At 46.7% G+C, this 22,757-nt stretch overlaps 1 protein-coding gene across 2 annotated transcripts in view; it reads right to left on the bottom strand.

The window, feature by feature from the left end:
- The window catches only part of CLTC (clathrin heavy chain), a 74,895-nt gene extending 52,503 nt beyond the window's left edge, over positions 1–22,392 (bottom strand). The window contains exon 1 of one of the 2 annotated variants that reach the window (XM_083714990.1): positions 21,770–22,392. In XM_083714990.1, coding sequence (XP_083571116.1) covers positions 21,770–21,811 — 42 coding nt within the window. In that variant the 5' untranslated portion in view covers positions 21,812–22,392. The remainder of the gene's footprint in view (positions 1–21,769) is intronic. The other variant, XM_083714989.1, reaches the window with a different exon arrangement.
- Between the last annotated feature and the right edge of the window lie 365 nt (positions 22,393–22,757).

The following is a 22,757-nucleotide window of genomic DNA, read 5'->3' on the forward strand; positions in this document are numbered from 1 at the left end:
CAATAAGAACAAGTTTTCCCACTGCATCCAATGTATGTGTAACCTAACACAAACACACACCCTCTAACATGGACTGCTTCCCCAACAGGTAAGCCCATGTGGAAATGGTCCCCTGAAAGTAGGAATGCATTTATTCCCCAACTTTTTCTCCAAGGAGCTCCAAGTAGCATACATGGTTCTCCTCCTCATTTAATCCTCACAACAATTCTTCGAGGTACGTTAGTTGAGAGGGAGTGACTGGCTCATGGCCATCCACTCAGTTCTATGGCTGAGTGGGAATTTGAACCCTGGTTTCCCAAGTCCTGCTCCAGCACTCTAACCACTACTCCAAGCTGAAGAGACCAAGTTAACACTAACAACATTGCACAAGGGATGGGCAGAGCTCAAGCAAAGCCATTTAAGCAGCAATTACTAAGCAAACCGCATTTTCCTGTTTCGACTTGATTTTCACTTCTGCAGAGTGTTACAGGGAAATTTAAGGAGGCTGTGTGTGTGTCACACACAACTACGCTTCGTTTTCAAAAGCAACATGTTTGAGTCGCACTGTTAGGTCTTATAACGGAGGGACTGAGTCAAATCCCTGTTTAACCAGCTGGGAAGCTCACGGGTAACCCTGAGCAAGTCCCTCTCTGCCCTCTCTACCTCAGGAGTTCTAGAGAGGATGCATATATACTTAACATTTGTATAGTACACACAAGGATCCAAAGAATTAAAAATGCTTCAAGAGCCCTGGAAAGTAAATTAGTATTATTCCCATAATACAGATGTGGTACCCCTCTGAAGGGACGCAGGTGGCGCTGTGGGTTAAAGCCTCAGCACCTAGGACTTGCCGATCGAAAGGTCGGCGGTTCGAATCCCTGCGGCAGGGTGCGCTCCCGCTGCTCGGTCCCAGCGCCTGCCAACCTAGCAGTTCGAAAGCACCTCCGGGTGCAAGTAGATAAATAGGGACCGCTTACCAGCGGGAAGGTAAACAGCGTTTCCGTGTGCGGCTCTGGCTCGCCAGAGCAGCGATGTCACGCTGGCCACGTGACCCGGAAGTGTCTCCGGACAGCGCTGGCCCCTGGCCTCTTGAGTGAGATGGGCGCACAACCCCAGAGTCTGTCAAGACTGGCCCGTACGGGCAGGGGTACCTTTACCTTTACCTTTACCCCTCTGAAAGCCAGCTGCTGGGAAACACAAGCTTGTGCACTTCTCCTTAGGGCACCTATCTGACCACTGTGAGACCGGGGTGGTGGATGAGATGTGCTTTTGGCTTGATCCAGCAGGCTCTTATGTTCTTAGATGGGAAGCCATACTCTTGGCCTCAGATCCCTGAAGGCAGGAATGGGGAATTCGTGGTCCTCCAGATGCTGCTGAACTTCTACTCCTATCAGCCCTCACAAGCATGGCCAGTGGCCAGGAATGATGGGAGCTGCAGCCCAGCAACTTCTGATGGGCCAAAGGTTCCACACACCTGTGCTAAGGCCACAGCGTTTGAAACTCCCATTGTTCCAGGCGCATTTTGCGTCAGGGAATTTCATTAGCGTGAGCAGTTTCTGAGCTCTGGGCGCAGTACTACACCTAAGATTTCAGATTAAAACTGCAGAGTGGAAGGAAAGTAAGACCTTTTCCTGCGTCCCCACTTCCAGCTACTCTCTGAAGACTGAAGAGACAAGACCCTCTTAAGAATATTAGGGCTAGGACTAGACCATGTGAAAAATGAACTTAATATTTTAGCTGCAGTTCGTTCATTTTCAGCTATGTATTCTTGTTGCACCCATAACCTAGGTTTAAGGTGCCACAGCTCCTAACATTCATATCTCAATTTCTGCCTAGGTACCTACCCTATGGTAGAGGCGGTAATTCAAACCAGATTTGTACTTCAGTCTGAGTCACTACAGTAGGCCAGCTTTTGAGCAGTGGATCAGACTGCCCCAGCCTGATGTCCTCTAGGTGCTGTTGGACTTCAACTCTCATAAGCTCTAGCCACCATGGCCAATGATTGGGGTGATGGGAGCTGGAGGAGCCCTGCAGCAGCTGGAATGGAGCTGGGTATGGGGAAAGCAAATGAAGATCATTCTGAGCTCCTTGGGAGGAAATGAGTGACAGCCATGTTTAGCCAGCAAGAGAGCCTAGAACGGTTAGCTCCTCTCTTTTTTGAAAGGACAGCTCTTCTGCAGAGCTCTTCCCCAAGGACTCTGTGCACTTTCAGTTCCTCACTTGTGCAACAGTGTAGTAAACTACCAAGAGAGAATGATTCATTCACAACAGCCAGATAAGGGGGGCAAAGACTGGAAGCAAGAGTTTTGCAAGAGCCAGCCATTTTCACAGACACCTTCAGAAGTATAAAAGTTCTCTATTCTGCTCCTTAAGGTTAGCTCTTGGGGGCGGGGGGCAGACGCTTTTCACAATCTTCACAATCGTTCCTGTGAAAACCTCGTGGAACATCAAGAGGGTGTGAATTCTTAGTGTGCCGCCCTGCCTTATTATCAGTGACATTTCATCCGCCACAATAAAGGCTCCACCTTCCCAATTCAGCTGTGTCCTTCCTTGTAGCCTCCGATAAAGACAGGGTGTGCCACTCCTGTGCTTCTCTTCTGTAATGGCTGCAGAGTTACATTGTGGAGCCGTAGGAGTCCCATGCGAGGCTACACACCCAAGACCCCCACGCCCCACAAAGCCGTCCTGTTACTTTCATCCTTACAACAGATACAGGGAACCTCTGGGTCAGGAGGTCGAATTTGGCCCTCTACACTTCTCTATGTGGCCCTCAAGGACTCTCCCTATGTCACATCCCCTCATCAGGCCAACACCACCCCAGTCGTACTCTGCATCTGCATCCTCCAGGATGACTATATTTCTCTGGCTTGAATGTGTCCTTGAACTGTGGCAATGCTTCCTGCTTGCCTGTATGGAGGACAGGGAGCAGTGTGCGCCTGTGTGTAGGGGGTGTCAACATCTCTGGCTTTTGCTTAGCTGGAATGTTACCACTGTGCAAAAGTAAGAGCCCCAATTACTTCTAGCCCCATCCATTTTGTCTCCAGTGCCACTTCTACCCTTTAAAGGATTGTCTAAAGGGAATTGGGGGCCCCAAGACTGTAAAGGGTCCCCCAACCTCTGCTCTACCACAATGCACACATTTCTAAGGTTTACTGGGTTGAAATTTCTCCCAAGATGTAAGTGGGTAGACCCTAGCACAGAAATGACTATAGCTCAATTCTGTCCAATGGTGACTGTTCTATTCAAAGCTACACCACATAAAACTCTGATGGGTTTATACTGCAGTACAAATAGCTGTTTAACAAAACAAGAGCTGTATTTGTTCTGCTATCTGGGGGAGAAATTCAAGAACATTCATTGCCTCTGGCGTGGAAGTATGGTTTTTATATATAACAAGGACTATCGTCGGGGGGGGGGGGAGCGAATGTATGGCAACAACAAGACAAACCCATCTCAGATCTGCATCACAGGGATAATCATCTGCTGTGCTTCAAGGATATCAAGCCCATTATCAGCTTTTTAATAGACAGGGTGTTTCCGGTGCAGGAGCACCATATCTCTGAAGCAGGTCACCTATAACAGGGGCAGGCGCTAAAAGCTGCATCAGAAAACACATCCGAGTGAGAGGGAAGGTCAAAGTGAATGCGACTTACACGCCACATTTGCTGTGGTTTCGGATCTGCCAGGTTGAAAGATGAAGGGCAGATTTACTGCATTGATATAGTGTTCGTCTCCCATGGTCAAGGCAGCACACATGGTGTGTCTCCCTCCAGCCAAGTATCACAACCTGTAAGGTAGGCGAGGCTGACAGACAGAAGACACCAAGCCATCCAGTGAGCTTCCCAGGTTTTCCGTGCCCCCAGTCCAACGCCCAACCAGAAGACTCCTTCCCAGCCTCTAACTCTACACCACCTTTTCCTCAGTTCACGCAGCAATTCTCGTCAGCCCCCAAATTAAGACACTTTAAACACAGTTCCATTCAGATTGCTCATTTCACGTCTTTATGTAAACCGGTTTAGAGGTTTAGATTGTTCTGTTATTACAGCAATTTATACACCACCTTTCACTTCAAGAACATATATACTGAGGCGGGTTCACAAACAAACAAAAGCTGACTGCAAAACAACAATAAAACCAACTGAAAGATTAAGTGTTTAATAAAACACCACCACATTGTCAGACACTACAGTAGCTAAAGGGGTAAACAATTATACTTTGTACAGTCATACCTCGGGTTACAGACGCTTCAGGTTGTGTTTTTCCGGGTTGCAGACCACCAAAACCTGGAAGTACCTGAACGCGCTACTTCCGGGTTTCAGCGGTCCCGCATGCGCAGAAGTGCCGATTCACAACCCATGTGTGCACAAACGGACAGACACGGGTTGCAAACGCTGCAGGTTGCGAATGTGCATCCCGCACGGATCATGTTTGCAACCTGAGCATCCACTGTATTCCGCTGAGAATTAGTTTTATCCTTGCCAGCCCGGGAGGTGGGCGAGTCCCTCTAAGAGGCCGCATCAGTGAGCTTCATACATAGTCTTGCACCAGCTCAAACATGGGTCTACCAGACCTAAGCAGAGCCAATACAAGTCACCACATCAACTAGAACAGGGGTCGGCAAGGTTTACCTCGCCTGGGCCAGTTCACTCCAACAGAGATCCCTCCATGGGCTGGATTGCGTGTGTGTGTGCACACCTGCGATTTCTGGCATCCGCACATGCGCAGACGCAATTTTTGGTTCCACGGAAGCAAGTCGCCGCACTGTGCTGCGCCTCTTTAGTGCAGCATGCGGAGACTCATCAAGCGGGCGGCTCGTGGGCTGGTTAAATGACCCCCGTGGCCGCTTGTGGCCCACGGGCCTTAGGTTGCCTACCCCTGAACTAGAAGCATGTTGGCTGATTTATTTACTTTTTTAAAGCAAGGCTTCTTAAGAATCTGAGAGCAGCCTCAAAGATCATGCCTCAGGAGCAGTAGGGTAGGCTACCCACTTTGATATAACACAGAGAGAAGGGAAACTAATTCATGCACTGCTACGCCTTATCTTCCATTTCAGCTCCCCACAAGCGTCTTGTCTACAACTGCGCCGTCAAGTTCTGTTGTAAAGCCACACCTCTGCGAGTAACCATTCACAAGCTATTAGTAATGCACCACTCCCTTCACTAAATCTACCGTGCCAAACCAGCATTGCTATCCAGGCTCAAATGAAATATGCTGCCTTGAAATGCAACACTGCCTTAACCGTCTTTCGCTTTTTTATATTCTCGCTCGTACTTTCAACGTGCTTCATTGACTGGCTGGCTGGCTCCACTTGGCCAAGGACTTGTCTGAGGAAAGTACTGTGTTGCAGAAACTGCCCTGTCCTGGGATTCATCAGATCTGCTGCTGAATCTGGTCTGGTGGCAGAAGTGCTTCTGGAGCAGGACTGCTCTTTAGCAAGGGCAAAGCAGTCAGAACCGCCACTCACACAGGCTGTGAATGTAACTTGAACTGTTGCCTGAACTTGCTTTTCTCTTCTCCCTCCTGTTCCTTTTTCCTTGTGTGCCTGAGACCTCAGGACAGGGACCATTTCAGAACTGGTTTCCCCCCCCCTTTTTTTTGTAAGCTGCTCTAAGAGCCATTTTGGCACACAGGGCGGAGTATAATATCTGCCAGGAGTACTTATTTCTATAGACACAGACAATGGTTATTTAGGCTGAAACAGGTGTGTGGGGAGCATTTAGTCTTCCCAGAGGTTGCTGAACTTTAACTCCCATCAGCCCTAGCAGGGCACAATCAATGGACAGGAATGATGGGAGTTGTAGTTCAGCAACATCTAGAAGGATAAATGTTCCCTGCACTTGTTCTGAAGGAAAAGAGTATGGTTCCTGCATCAACTTTTTTTTTTTAAGTTTGGTGTATACACTTTGTTAGCTTCACACAAGTCACTTTATCTGGGGTTTGTTGCAAGTGTGGAATACAAATCACATTATTGAAGAGATCTCATCTGCACCTGTCCCCCATCTCTTCTATTCTCTTTTCCAGCTCACTCCCTTTTAAAGGCTGAACTGGCTACACAAATTTATGGAAATGCACATTTTATTAATCTCATTGGCTACTTATAACAGGCCAAAGTGTGGCAGATGGTAACAGTTATCTGAGCAAAGACCTAGCTTAGCCACAGCACTTAAGCAACAAAGCAAGGCAGATTTACCTTAATTATAGCCATCTGCTAGAATGAGCAATCCTGTCAATTTTTTGCAGAACCAGTGTCAGAAGACACCCTTGGTCAATGGTGTTGGGACAAACAGCTGCAGGCAGCGACTGCAATCCATCACGCAGGTGAGCAAGCTGAAGTTCCATCAATAAAAACACTTTTCCTCCAAATTAAGGGTGAGAAACAAAGAATGCTCAGGATTCTATCAAATGCCCGCAAGCTCTGCACAAGCATATCTTAAGAATCAATGGGTCCCAAGCCAGGGAAACAATATCCTTGGTGATCAAGATAACTGTAAGGTAAAGGTAAAGGTACCCCTGCCCATACGGGCCAGTCGTGTCTGACTCTAGGGTTGCGTGCTCATGCTGCTCTAGAGGCCATGAGCCGGCGCCGTCCGAAGACACTTCCGGGTCACGTGGCCAGCGTGACGAAGCTGCTCTGGCGAGCCAGCACCAGCGCAGCACACGGAAACATCATTTACCTTCCCACTATAAAGCAGTACCTTTTTATCTACTTGCACTTAAGAGTGCTTTCGAACTGCTAGGTGGGCAGGAGCTGGGACCGAACGACGGGAGCTCACCCCGCCGCAGGGATTCGAACCGCCGACCATACGATCGGCAAGTCCTAGGCACTGAGGTTTTACCCACAGTGCCACCCGCGTCCCCTTCAAGATAACTGACTATATGCCTAATGGCTTTCTCATTTGGTCACAGCAGTATGTCTATCAAGAGCAGCTGCTGATCTCCTCACCATCTTAAGAGACTATGTCCCAAATGCTCCCTGGTTCTCTTTTTTTTCCTTTTCGGAACATAGGATACTGCTTTATCACGCTGGTCCATCTAGCTCAGTAAAGTGGTACCTTGGTTCTTGAACTTAATGCATTCGACTCCCAAAAAGGTTCAAAAACCAAACGGGAACACTCATATCTGGGTTTGCAGCATTCAGAGCCCATTTGTTCGGGAGCCAAGCCGTTCAGGAACCAAGGTACCACTGTACTGTACTGTTCCCCCCCCCCCACTCACACACAAACGGCCCTCCAGATGCTGATATACTCCAATTCCTATCATTCCATCCCTCACCATTAGCCTTGCTGGCCAGTACGAGTCCAACAGTTTCTGGAGGGCCACCAAAATTTCTCCAAACCTATTTTATATGATCCACACATCCCATAACAAAGAGGAACTGAAGAGCAGCTGCTATTATTACAGCACCCAAGCATTTTCCTCATCTGTCTCTTCAGCTCCCTGAAAATCTGAAACCATTTATTTATTTTAACCATAAAGGGTTTTTGAAAAATGCTATCAACTGCACACATAATTACAAACTGCAGGCTAATACTAATCTGGCTACCTTGTTCTTTATCATACTTTGTAAAAAAAAACATGGTATTTTGCACATTAACATACACCAAACAGATTGTGACCATGAATTTGTCTTTAGCTGTGGTCTAAACCACTGAGCCTCTTGGGCTTGCCGATCAGAAGGTCGGCGGTTCGAATCCCCATGACGGGGTGAGCTCCCATTGCTCGGTCCCAGCTCCTGCCAACCTAGCAGTTCAAAAGCACATCAAAGTGCAAGTAGATAAATAGGTATCGCTCCGGTGGAAAGGTAAACGCCGTTTCCATGCGCTGCTCTGGTTTCAGTGTTCTGTTGCACCAGAAGCAGCTTAGTCATGCTGCTGGCCACATGACCTGGAAAAACTGTCGACGGACAAACGCCAGCTCCCTTGGCCTGTAAAGCGGGATGAGCACTGCAACCACAGAGTCATCTGCAACTGGACTTAACTATCATGGGTCCTTTACCTTTATCACAATTACTATTTCCCACAGAAGTAGAATAAGAATAAGCCTACGCCGTCTGGTGATTCAGCGGCTGTCACCACTTAAGGTATTATCCATATCCATATAGAGGACAAAAATAGAAGTATTTGTATGACGACAGTCCCATGCTAGAAGATGACAACAAAGACAGCATTCCACTGCCACTCGAGGGTGTCAGGCTTTCAAGTGGTGACATACCATGGACAGGTCTATACCATACGTGTACATTTAAACCACATGCCTCCCCCTCCCAAAAAATCCCAGAAATTACATTTTCTCCTTACAAAGCTATAATTCCCAGCACCCTGAACAAACTACAGTTGCCAGGATTATTTAAGGGAAAGCCCTGTGGTCTAAATTTATGGTGTGGATCTGTCCCATAGTTCTATTACGCCAGGCAGCGTGGCCAAAATGTGTTTAGTGTTCACTATGTAACAAAAGAGATTTTATGGTTCTTCATTCTTGTGATGCATCGTGGTTTTTGTTCTTAATGCTTGTGGATATATATTTTATAGAAGGTGAAGCATACAAGTTCTGTACAAATGTGTGTGACACACACACACACACACACACACACACACACTTGTTTTGCTGTAAGTATGCATTAAAAGCCAGAAAGGTTTCCCTAACCTCCCAGGAGGCCATTTTGTACCTACTCTGCTATTTGGATAATTACATTCCATTTACCCTTACTCTTGAGCAACACCTTGCTTAACACTATGTAACCTGCTTGGGAGCACCAAGCTTTATACCTGCTATAATGTAAGCTGAAGAGCCCAGGACCATTTCCCTCAAACGTCATTAGAAGTGCTGTGGCAAGAGTGAATTACAAAGACCAATGTGTAAGGAAGGCATTTCTATCAATTAACCCCCGCAGATGACAATTAAGGAACAAAAGATGCTGACAACAGCAAGCCACTGGGTTTCTTCCAGGAGAAAAGTTGGCGTATTTTGCTAGAAAAGCCTCTGAGCTGTCACCTTCCAGGAGGAAGTGACAATGCTGCATTCTCAGCATTTTTCGGCAGATTTCATAGCACACAACCGGATGCTGGCCATTGTTCTGTTACTGGAGAGAAAACTGGGCCCCGTCCTCCTGCAACATGTTTGTCTTCCAAAGAATGCACAGTAGACACATTTTTTGCACGCTGAAAGTTTCCCCTAACCTACTATGTTCCATACTTTTGGAACCTGGGGCACTTTCTTCCTGGATGAGAACAAGGCAGTTAAAATCCAGATTTTTTAACTCCATTCTCAGAACAAACAGGAACCTCCTAACTGCAGGACGGGCCCTGTCAATGCCCCACCCTCCTCTTAGCCGCTGTCAGAGAGGTGGAGCAGGGATATATTTTTTTTGTTTGACACTGCGCCATATAAGGTACATTGTGTAAGCATTCCTGTATTCCCTTCTGTAAGCTGCAACAAATGCATTTTAACTCCCTCCCGAAGGAGGTGGCACTGCCTATCTTTTTTTGACAACGTAGTTCTTTTAATACTTAATTCACCTTCTGCAGGCAAAGGTATAGATTTCCGAACCATACAAGGGCTCCTACCTTCCTTGCCTTTGCAAAGAGTCTCTTTCTGAACCTCTCTCTCTCTCTCTCTGCCTATTCTCATTCCTCCTTCTGCTCCTTTCTGCACACCTGCTATTCCAAGCCCTCTTCCGCCTGCCCCCACTCTGGCCTGCGTTCAGGTCTCACCTGACTTCACACTTCCTCTTCACCTTCTGTTTCGTTAGGAAGGCTCAGCATGCGTTTTGGCTTCGTGTACCTGTTAACTTCTGTGGCTTCCATAAGAACTTGCTGGATGAGGCCAATGGCACATCCAGTCCATGATCCTGTTCTCACAGGGACCACCGGCTTGCAACCAGCAAACAGGACCTAAGCGCAAGAGCACACTCCTCTCCAGTAGCTTCCAGCAACTTACCTTCAGAAGCATTACTGGACCCAGTGAACAACTTGCACCATTAATATACCATCATACCTTGGGTTACAGATGCTTCAGCTTGTGCGTTTTTGGGTTACAGACACACCGAAACCCGGAAGTACCGGAACGGGTTACTTTCGAGTTTTGGTGCTCGCACATGTGCAGAAGCACTAAATCGCACTTTGCGCATGCACAGAAGCGCCAAATCGCAACCCGCAGATGTGCCGATGCGGGTTACGAATGCTGATGCGCCACTGTGAGTTGCAAACGCTGTGGGTTGCAAACGTGCCTCCCGCACGGATCACATTCACAACCCAAGTGTCCACTGTAGTTGATGACTTCTGCAGAGATAGCTATTGGACGAGCAGATACAAAGAGTGCTGCAGCATTTTGGAAGCTAACAAGGTTTACTTAATTCACTCCGTAGCCCAAATTCTCCAAGCCGCCCTTCCCCAACCTGGAAATCTCCAGGTGTTGGTGGACACCCATCACCTCCAATGATCGGGGCAGGTGGGAGTTGAAAGTTCAGCCTCTGTCCACCTGCTACCCTCCAGATATTTTGTAGTCCCAACTCCCACCCGCCTCAGCCAGCACAGCATGCTGGCTGCGGCTGATGGGAGTCGGAGTCCAAAATATCTGGATGATAGCAAGTTGGAAAAGGGTGTTGTAGTCCAACAGCATCTAAAGGCCATCCCAGGTTAGGAAACGTGGCTCTAGAGGACACACTTTATGTAAAATAAGCTTTCCTGTACTGAAACTCACTTCAGATGAATAACATCTCTGCACTTTATGCCCATACGTGTATATTTTCATTCCCACCAATAGAGGATGTTAAGTGATGCATCTGATGAAGTGGACCAGGGAGGCTTATACTACAAGATCTGCTGGTCATTTAAGGTGCCACAAGACTGTCATTAATATAAAAAGTAAAGGTAAAGGTACCCCTGCCCGTACGGGCCAGTCTTGACAGACTCTGGGGTTGTGCGCCCATCTCACTCAAGAGGCCAGGGGCCAGCGCTGTCCAGAGACACTTCCGGGTCACGTGGCCAGCGTGACAAAGCTGCATCTGGCGAGCCAGAGCCGCACACGGAAACGCCGTTTACCTTCCCGCTGGTAAGCGGTCCCTATTTATCTACTTGCACCCGGAGGTGCTTTCGAACTGCTAGGTTGGCAGGCGCTGGGACCGAGCAGCAGGAGCGCACCCCGCCGCAGGGATTCGAACCGCCGACCTTTTGATCGGCAAGTCCTAGGCGCTGAGGCTTTAACCCACAGCGCCACCTGCGTCCCGTCATTAATATAGGGAGTCATAATATGAAGGTAAGAGAATAGTCAGGAAGAGTTTAGATGATCTCCAAAAGTAAGAAAGGCGCTGAACATGCCTGTATGTGTTCCACCACACAACAAGTGGGTGGCATGAAGAGCACAGCCGGTAATCTTAGATGGCAGATGATCCTGCTGCTAGTATCTTTCACTTTCCATAGCTCTTCTTGCGAGCGCCTTTTTGGATAAAAGGATCTCATAAAATAAGACATATGTCATTGTGAATTACTCGGGGGATGAACGACGAGATCAAGTGAATAAAATGTGAACTTTTCTGTGCCAAGTGACAGAATAGAGATTTGTCTCTTTATTGTCAAGAATGGCCTTAGCCAGCTAAGGTAAGACCAACCCACTGCCCTCCTCTACAATATAAAGGCTACGACCCATAAAGCCTTTGACCCCAAATAGTTCCACAGACTAGATTTCACCCACATTTTAAAGAAAGGTTCTGGAACAGCTAGGTTGCAATCTTCTGCAGATAAGCCCCTATTTTAAGAAATATGGGGAGGAAAACTGGAAAAATCCATGGGGTGGGAGGTTTTTACCAGTGTCAGAAACTGGGATAGGAATGCCAGGAGCCATGTGATTCCTGGGACCTGCGTCTTTTGCACTACCCTGAAGACCCCCTGAATGACCCAGCCAAGCAAGTGGTGCCTGGACATCTCCACCAGTTACAAAAGGCTGGTTGCCAGTCGCAAAATGGGACTGGTGCCCGATAATTTCGAAACCTGGTTTTTACTGAGGGATGAATGGGGAAAGGGTGAGGGGCTTGTAAAACAGACAAAAACCCATGAAGTTTTAGAATAATCGGAGTTATGTTTCAGAAGTATTGTTTTAAAAATATTGTTACAATAAATTCACACTACTGCAAAGTCATTATTAGTTATTTATAAACTGCTTAATGCAAGTATATAAATATAAAAATAGTAAACAAAATTCTAAGTGGCCATAATTTGGAATCTAAAGGGGGCCGGAACTGGTAGCTTTCCTTCCAGTACTGGATGTATTTGGTTCAATAGATGGTTTGCATAAAAATAAATATAATAAGCAGCAAGTTGTATTTCATGTTCTTGAAGCATGAAATACATGTAAGGCCCCCTCAGAGTATTTACCAAAGGGCAATATAAAATATGTAAACAATTTAAAACAACACAGTTTAATGAAGTACTGCAGGTATTTTAGCTTTCCCCTCCCCATGGCTTCAAAGAGCCTAGATTTTCAACAAGCAACAATGCTTGGACATGGTACTTGCACCCGCCTTTCAAGGGCTTTGGGAGAGGGCAAAGGTAGGCAGTGTTCTTAAAGACTCACGCCAAAGAAAAGGACTTCAAGACGTGGGAAATGGATCAAGAGCAGTAATGTGTTTTATATTCAACTGGACATTTAGACATTGTCATGATTTTTCTATTTACTCAAAACAGCCTTGCAAGACTGTCAAAGACTAGAAGTTCAAATATTAACTCATTATTAACTCAAATATTAACCCTGGATATTGTTTTCCTTGATATGTTATGTTATGTTTTGTTCTGCTGATGTGCAGAGTTGTTTGCATATGCAGAAAACAAAAATACATTCTAGAAGCCTAGTTTTTTATATCTTTAATCCATAACTGCTTATGTTTCAAGAGTCATTAATAACTCTCCACTGTATTAACGTAAGCCTAAAGCTCCCTGCTGCATAAACCAACTCCGTTAAGATTACAGTATTCAGTCACCTACTGAACTACTAAATTTTTATCTAGTTTACCTGCTTGCACATGTCAGTGTCAGTCATTTGTGGCACACAAAGTCTGTGAGAGCAAAACCCTCTTCCCATTTCAGACAATTTTCTGCCTCATAACTAGATGTGTGAGAAATTTTGTAATGAATGTGGCTAAAAAGAGGCTACTGGACTGAGACTTGGATGGAACATTATAATATTTTATTGGATCCTCTGGAGACAAATTAAAAGAGCTTCCTGCCTGATCCATCTGTAGGTAGGTTTTTTGGAGTAATTTGTCAGAGGCAACCAGATAAATCGTTTTGTCTTCTCAGATTTCTAGTTGCAAAGTGAAAACAGCTTAAAGTTCAACACGATAATCTCCAAACCACTTCTACAACCGTTCTGGACAGACTCTGCAGAACATGAACAACATATTCCTTCACACAAGGAGGCAGATGTACAGGAAGGTACCAAATATACATGCAGATGGAGAAGTTTTTCCACAGCAGGTACACTGCGGAAAAGAGGTCAGTTTTCTTTTAGACAGACCGTTTCATTGCCAGAGCAACAGACGGTTACCAAAGCCAACTGCCCATGCTGAAAGTGAGCAGGGATGCAGGTTTCATTTGTCACTTTGAGGCTCAAAGGAGGCAGACACGCATAGCCTGCATCTTGAATAATGCATCACCAGTCAGCTAACAGAGGACGAGATATCCAGCAAATGGAGGCGACCCTACCTACAGCACCTGACAATACCTTGCTTGAAATAACCCAGATACCAATGCTGGCATCTCTGTGGGAATCCAAAAACATTTAATTCAAAACAGCAGAGGGCAGAATTTAAATACAGGGGGGTTTACGGACTGCTCTCCCATATGAAGAAGCATTTATGTTTCCAGAGAACTCCAACATTCCCGGGATTCTTCTGGGAAAAGATTAATGATGGTGGACAAGATTCACAACAAACTACAGTGGTACCTCAGGTTACGAATTTAATTTGTTCCAGAGGTCCGTTCTTAACCCGAAACCATTCTTAACCTGAGGCGTGCTTTCGCTAATGGGGCCGCCCGCCATGCCGCAGGGCGTGATTTCTGTTCTCATCCTGGGGCAAAGTTCGTAACCCGAGGTACTACTTCCGGGTTAGCAGAGTTTGTAACCCAAAGTGTTTGTAACCCGAGGTACCACTGTAGCTTTCTTCTGCAATGTGTAACAACAAATAAGTGTTTGGAAGGCCTGCAGCCTGTACAAGAAGGTTGGGGAACCTGCAGCCTTTGCTGGAGCAGACTGGCCAATGGTCAGGTCCAATGGGAATTTTAGTACAACATATCCGGAGGGCCACAGTTTTTCCCACCCAAGCCATACAGAGCAACAGTGAGGCTCAACAAAACTGGCCCATACAAACCAAGTGTATAGCTAGAATATGGCCCAGAATCCTCTGCAGCCTATGGGTGTTCCGTAGAAGACATGCTGTACAATCTCAGCAAACAAACTGGTGCTCAAAGGGTTCCACTAAGCTAATAAGTTCGAGATCAAACACCAAGCTGAGCTAAACTGTGTTACTGCCAGATACCAGTCATAGTACTGCTGATCAATGACGTGGGGCAGGAAGATTTCCAACCTATGTTTTTCAGTAGAAATGTTTTATTTCCAAAAATGAATCATCCCACATTAGCAACAATGAACATCCTATAAAACTGGGTAGTTTTAGAAGCTGTGGTGTGCAATCCCCCAACATTATTAAACTTAGGCAATGGCACAGAGCTTTGGGCATGCTACAATTATAGTGCAGTCCTATGGAAATCTATTCAAAATGAAGCTCAGCTTACTTGAGATCTACTTCCAGGTAAGTGTGAACAGAACTGAAATCTTAGCATGTTAAGAATTCAGAGCCTTCATTGTTTTCCTTGCACTGAGTTGCACTTGCACTGAGTTGTCATGTAATGCATTTTTTTTAAAAAAAATAATTAATGCAAATTTCCACCCACCTGAGGACACTAAATGTTACTTGAAGGCTTCTATTGCTTTTCCTCGAACCCCATCATCCTTCCAAGTTAGCATTTCCACATACTAGGAACCAAGCCTAGATTCTGTGCCATAAAGTTTAATTTCATCAGAAATGCCTTCCATTTCTGAACAGAAATGTTCAGAAGTGTCTGAACATCCATGGTTCCCCTCTTTGCTGCTGTTTCAGTGTCACTTTCTGTTAGCTCCCAGCCTATCCGAGATCACATAGTGGATGTGACATCACAGCATGCATAACCAACCACTTTGCCCCCCTCCCCACTCTGAACAGGTGAAGGAAAAGAACACTTCCCCATTACACGGTTGATGGAAGACAAGGCAGCATTGTTTCAGCCAACCAAGTCCAGTCTAGGCAATGCCTGGATGGGAAGACGATGGACCCTAAAACACCATGCACCCCATCTAGGAGTTCCTTGGAAGAAAGGTGGGGTGTAAATGGAGTAATAAAACCACACTGGTTTGTTGTGCTGCATCAACCGCAGTATAAGCAAAGGAGCCTCCACAGTATGTGGTGCCCCAATAACATTTTGCACCCTTTTGACCACTCCTAAAGAAATGGTTGCAATGCCAAACAAATTAAATTATTACAAGTTGAAGTCAGCTGTCTTGGAAAAAAAGGAGTGCATATACCAAGCTTCCTTCTTTATCACCTTTTTAGCATTCAAAGGATTGAAGCAAAGTTACACCCTATTTCAGGGAAATCCCCCTGAAGGGGAACCCCACTTCAGGTTTCTGAAGGGCCTCCAAACAAAAGAAAACAGCTGTGATAACTTTGAGCAGAGCAAGAGCACTGCCTCTCGCCAACTTCATCTACATTTTGCCTTATCATCCTATGCAGTCTCCTTGGCAAGAACTTTGGCACCACACAGAAAGCATTTTCCAGAAACAGTTGCTTGCATACATTAACCAGGACCGGCCACGTTTAAAAGGAGGCAGCCCTGAAGAGAGAAATACCCAGCGGCTTTCTCCCACAGCCATAATGACATCAAAGCACTGCAGCTTACAGCCCATCAACAAACTGAAATTTAAGGCAAATTTCAAGGGTGCTGCTTAGGCAAAACTTATGTACAAACTCCAGGTCACTCCAATTGAGTTTTCAACCAGGTCTCCAAAATTCATTGGGGACCAGGGTAGTCTAGCCCCCAAGACTACTAAGAGCCCCTCATTATGACAGAAGGAATGCCTGAAAAGTAAATGGCAAGGAGACCGGCAAGATCCCCATCAGAAAGGACTAGCATGATCAAAAAGGATGCAGGAAGGCAGGTTTTGCCCTTGCTGCAACATTCTCCTTAAGTGTCATGCTTCTATCTTTTCCCCAAAGGAGGGGATGGTAACCATTTATGTACAGGAAACAGTAAAGAGGTGAGAGGAAGGTTGCCTCTGGTGTTGTGCCACCCATTAAGAATTACTCTCCTCTGCTGCACAGCAGCTCATGTTTCAGGATCCTATCACAGCGGGGCAGAAAATACGGGGAAACTTGCATAGAAGCAGGATCAATATTCTTGGGAGAATGCCCAAGTGTCTATTCTGCCCTATGCTGCAAGCGCAGATTTTCTAAAGATGCCAAATTGCAAATAAAGCAATCTATCAGTACAATATAAGCAAGAGTCACAGAAATCTGCAGGGTGTGCATTTTCGGCAAAAATTCCAAAGAGGAACAGTGCAAAGGCTCTCTCCCAGGTTGCGCTGCCAAAAGTCTGTGCAGCAAGGACGCCTGCAGGAGCGTGACTTGCGATCACTTCTTTGCCTGGTTCTTCCTGACACAAGAGGCTAGAAGCCAATGCTCAACAGGAAGCAAGATTAGGAATTTTCTTTTTACAGTACAGCTACTCACATCAGAGATCTGTTCTTGCTGCCACTAAGTTCAGAGACATGTTCACAATGGACATGCAACATCTGAAAACCAGTTGCAAGTACAGTGGTACCTCGGTTTTCGAACAGCTTAGTTCACAAACAACTTGGAATCTGAACAGTGCAAAACCGGAAGTAGGCGTTCTGGTTTTCGAACTTTTTTTCAGAAGCCGAATGTGCTCCGTTTTGAGTCCCCCTGTGTTTCCTGTTGCACAGCTAATGTGGTTCCCCCCATTGTAATTCAAGCCTTCCATTTCCGATTGCAGTGTCCTAAGGTAATATTTGGAGCTTATATTTGGTGCTTTTGTTTTTGCTATTTATTTTGCGTTTTTTGTTTTGAGGCTTTTTCAGTTAATTTGTTTTTGTGACTTTGTGGATCCCTGTTCAGCTACTGACTGATTGAGTGACTGCGGAGATCAATAAAAGCCCCCCATCCAAACAATGGCTATCATCAGTGCAGGTAAGGGGGAAAAAATAATTTTATCATCTACAATACTATTTATTTTATAGTATAGTACATTATTATTGCTTTCATTTTATGGCTCAATGGTCTCATTAGATAGTAAAATTCATGTTAAATTGCTGTTTTAGATGTTGTTTTTAAAAGTCTGGAACAGATTAATCATTTTGCATTACAGTACTTTCTATGGGAAAGTGTGCCTTGGTTTAGGAACACTTTGGTTTTGGAACAGACTTCCGGAACAGATTAAGTTTAAGAACCAAAGTACCACTGTACTATGAGTAACACTTGTCAAATTTCTTATTTTCTTTCGTTTTCAAGGTGATCCCCCCCACCCCATTTTGTTCAACCAAATTATTTGCAGGCAAACAAGGAACAAAGCATGGCAGAAACAGCTTCCTCCCTCTCACCCCCCTCCTACAATGCCACACATACTTCCCAGTAGGCACTACTGGAGGCAGAGATCCAGTGCCGCCCACACAATAAGGATTATATTATTCTTGTGAAGTGGCAACAGTAGGAATTGCAGCAGAAACCACTTAGCTAAGCTCCCCTTTCACAATGCAAAGTTTGAATGTGTCAGATCTTAGGTCAGGCTGACATCTGAATGGCGGGCAAGAAGGCAGAGGGAAACCAGCCCAATAAAGCAATAGTGTGAATACAGGAAGTTCTGATTTTAAGATAATTGAGCATTGAGCACAAGCAATTTGAAGTGCCTGCTTGGAGGGAAGTGAACGACCAAGGTACAGGGGAAAATTCACCATCACTGAGCCATCTTTGCACACATATGAATCTGTCAGATGACAGCATCTACACATCAAGGGAATGCAACCCTTACTTGCTCACACACACCCAACTTCTCTACAGACACTGAAGGCAGCAGATTCCTTGAGTAAAGCTGGGGAATGTTGCTGTAAAAGTGGATAACCTTTCCCCTAACAGGCAATGCTATTTCAACAGTTAGGAAAGCTGTGATTCAAGAGTAGCAGTATGTTTGTTCCTTCTACTTCAGGAACTCAAAGGGCCATTTCCTGGAGTGATTGGGGTGCACTTTGTAGACAGATACCTGCACAGTCACTACTACAGCTCCACCCACAGAAAGATGAGTACTGCCTTTCTCAACCTTCATCACAAAGAGAAGGAATCCTCAAATGCATCTGACCAATCTAGCTCCAATCGCCTGGATTCCACTCCTGCACTTCTATTTACCTGCCACAAGCCGCACCAACATTTGTCTCTACCTTTTATGCACACCTCAAAGTGACTGGATATTGCACACCTGGTCCCACTATGACCTCTGACCTTGGATTGCCCATCACATTATACCACAGAATTCCTTTAGTTCCAAATACTTTATTAAGTTCAGCCTAACCTAACACCCACCTCCGGAAGTCAACCAAACCCAACTGCCCTAGCACTGATGCTATTTGACCTCCCTGGAACAACATCACATCATTTCTTCCCGCTCCCTCCTGTTTTAAACTCCTTACAGTTTCTCACCATCAGTTGGGACATGATCCCTACCTAAGGGAAACATGGGATAGAGCTTGAAAAACATAAGAAACATGTGCCATTATCCGCTCACTCTCACTTCAACTGTCCACGCATACCCAACATTCCTTTTGGGCTTCCCCTGCAGAGTTATTTGCAACATTACCGAATCTTGACCCACTATACAGATCTCTCTCCCCCTAAAATCTACATCATCAATCATTCACATCATCTCCCATCTGGTTCTAGTCGCATAATTCTTCCAGAACAACTCTGCAGTCAGCAGTCACACAAATCATTAACCAGAAACCAATCGACCCCCCTGACCTATCACTGCAGGTCAGGTTCTTGCTGCCATCAAGCCCCTGCATTAGCCTAGCAAGTTAATCTACATTAAGGCATGTATACCACACCCAATTAAGCATCAGAATAATTCCTCTTGGCTTTTTCTTTTCTCTAACCCTGCCAAATCCATCACATGGAGAAACAGCCACCTCCCTCTCACACAGGTGCATCTACCCCTTCAAATTAGTCCAGGGCTACTTCCACCCACACTATATGCCCAAACATTAATGCCAGCCACTTTGAAGAACCTCCCTAAATTTCACCCACCCCACCCTCTTAGTCTCCAAACAGGACTGCCCCTCTCCACACACACTTTAATCCCAACTGCCTTTACTTCTTCTCTCCTCCATTATTTAAACCTTACTGTTGCTACTCTGGAGCACCATCTCCTCCACATTACCTAGAATGCCTTTATAATCCCACTCACAGTCAGGCATCCCCTCCCTTCCAAAGTTACTCCAGGATCATCTTCCTTCCTGCCATGCCATACAGAAACACCTGTTACTCCGAAAGGTTTTGTCCCACCTCAGAATTCCTCCAAATGCTGCACACAAACAGCCCCAGCCACCTTCACTAACAGTTCCCTCTCTTTTACTTCATTATCTGAGGGCCGCCTTCTCTCCTCCCTACCTGCAAGCCGCTAAACTCCCAGTCACTTTCAGTTCTCCACCTAAATGCCTCAGGCCCCCATCCTGCCTCCCAGCTCCTCTAAAGCCCCTGCCCCCATCTAGGTCTCATTCACCACCTCAACTCCTCCCTCCCTCCCTCCCTTCATTTAGAAGAACTGGCTTTCCTCCTCTCCCAAAGGAATCACTCCCAACACTTCCTACCCCACACTGTCATACAGATGGCATCACTCCTTCCTCCTCCTGGAAGATCACAGAACCGCCTCCTCTTATCCTTACTCTCTACATATTGACACTTGTTTTTCCCTAACCTTCTCTGGAGTACCCCTATCCTTTTAAACCGAGCCATTTTACCGCTGCCTCACTCTCAGCACGCCTTCTTTACAGGATGAAACTACCGCACAAATTGCTTCCTACACACACTTCCAGATAACCTCATGACCTTCCATCCCTGTGCAAAGTTAGGCACACACCCCTCTTGCTTCCACCCCTCCTCTAATGCTCCCCTTTAATCCCAGTCCCCTGCCTTCTCAGCTCCCCACTCCCAGCAGCCCGCCAGGTGGCTTCCTAGCCTCAGAGTACCCAAACCTAAGACCCTACAACACACGTGTGTGCATACATTACACAAACTCACACGTATTTCCTCCACTCTTCCAAATACCCCCTTTAATCTCAGCCCCTCCCCACTTCCAGCAGCCCTTTCACACACACATTATTTCCCCCATTGATAATCCTGACCTTCAGTGTAACACCCACCCACCTCACTTGCTTTCCCTTAAATTCTTCAAATACTCCCTTTTAATCTCAGTCAGGGCCTCCCTTCCACTCATCTCAGCTATCACACAGATGGGTACTCTAGAAAGGGAAGAGTTAAAACCTTCCTTCATACATGTATTATGTACACACATGCCTCCCCTCCCCCAAGGGAGGGGATAGTTTCCCCTGCCTACTTCTACCAGCCCTCTCTCAACCATCACAGATGACTCCCCCCTTCATATTTATCTCAGACAATCAGGCAGCTCTGGCCTCTGCCCCTCCACCCAACCATTATTCAGGAAACCCAGTTTAACCATAGCTTCTCCTGCCTCCTCCTACCAGTCCTCCCTCTCAGCTATCACACAGATGTCCCCTCCCTCCTTCATACATAAATACACCTTGCCAGTACAACTCCTGCTTTACACCCACCCCAAATACCTTCAATGAACTTCCTTTAGTCCTATTTCCTCAGCTACCTCTCCGTACCCTTATATCAAAGACCAAACTTCATATCACACACACAAAAAAGACACTTGCCTCCCCTCCCAATGGCTCCAATGAACCCCCTTTAACTCTAGCTTCACCCCCACTTCCACCCCCTTCCACTATCACACAGACGCCTCCCCCATATATATATAAATTACATATATAATTTGAATTACATATATAATACAAACAACTAGCTTGCCAGCCCTTCCAGAAACGTCCTTTAATCTTAACTTCCCCCACACTCACCTCCCAGCAGCACTCTCTCTCTCTCTCTACTGGTATTTGGAAGCATGTTGATTTACACATATCAGTTAACTCCGCATTAATGTAACGTTTTTTAAAAAATATGCAACTGTGCATTTTTGTAATATTTTGTTCAAGTTGCCTGCTGATGCTTCCAGTTTCTGCGAACCACTTAAGAGGCGTTTTTAATATGTTAAACTGTATAGAAATTAAATAATTCAACGCACAAATCTCTCTTCTCCCCCCCCCCTTCTCCTCAAGCCCAGGAGCTCCCTCCCAAGTCCTCCACCTGACCCCTTTCCCACCTGCCCCAGCTCCTAACCCAGGACCCACCTCCCTTCGCCCCCATTCCTCCAGCTGCCCCCTTTCCCCGGGCCCCCTCCTCCTCTGTCCCCCAAGGCCTAAAACTGTCACACATAGAGAGCCCCTCCTCTCTCGGCCCCGCTTCCAACCCCAGGCCTTCCTGACCCTCCCGCGTCAGGCATTCCCCACAGACACGACCCCCTTCCGCACCCCCCTCCCCACGGGGTTTTTTTCCCTTGAGACTCACCTGCAGGTGCTCCTGGAAGCGGATGGGCAGGATCTGAGCCATGGCGCCCGAGGCGTTGTTGGGGTTTTGGGGCTCCAGCCCGGCGTTTGGGCGGGGGACCTAGTCTCTCCACAGGAAAAAAGAGAAACACGGGAGGAGGGGGGGTGAGAGAAAAGAAGCCGACAGCGAGGCGAGCCAAGGACCCGGGAAGGGGGCAAGGGCGGCTCTCAATGGCGGGGAAAGCAGAGAGGGAGAAGACGGTGGGAGGCCGCCGCGAGCGATCCGGAAACAGCCGCCGCTCGCTCGGCGGAAGGACACACCACTTTCCTCCTCAAGGGAAGGGAGAGCAACGGCCGGGCGGCGCAGGAACAGTCACGGCGGCGGCGGCGGCTCCCTCCGCCTTATCCTCCTCCTCACCTGCCGCCAATTAGCGCAGCGGCGGAAGGATCGGAACGCCGCCCACGCAAAGGAATCAATGAGAAGCGCGGAAGGATACGCGAAACCGGAAGGGACTTTTTTCTTTCCCTCTCTCTCTCGATATGTCTTTCTCTAGCCAAGCTTTCGCCCCCCCTCCCTCTCGCTCTCTCCTGAGTCCCGCCTACTTCGGCGCTACGTCTCTCCCCCCCTTTTTTTGCCACATCATGCGACCTGGGCGGAGGGGTGACGTCACTTCCGTTCTCGCGCCCCACAGTCATTACCACCTGGGATTCTTGCCCCGTGATCACATGATTGGGGGGAGGAAGGTGCTTCTCTCTCTCTCGGTAGACTTTCTAGGCAGAGGAGGAGGAGGAAGTTCACCTTGTTCTCCTCCGCGTTCTCTTTCTCGGGGATTAAAATAGTCCCTGGTGAGAGGGGATGCTTAGAACACTCCATGGCGTAGGTGGTTACGGCGCCTGCGCGGAAAAGAGCTGCTTACGGTTTTCCGCGGGTTCGAATCCCGGCCTTGGCACGCAGAGTGAGATGACCTTGGACTGGTAACCTTGTTCCACAGGTTAATGCATATAGAGAG

This window comes from Podarcis gaigeae (genome assembly GCF_964106915.1).
Source record: "Podarcis gaigeae genome assembly, chromosome: 15".
Lineage (NCBI taxonomy): Eukaryota > Metazoa > Chordata > Lepidosauria > Squamata > Lacertidae > Podarcis > Podarcis gaigeae.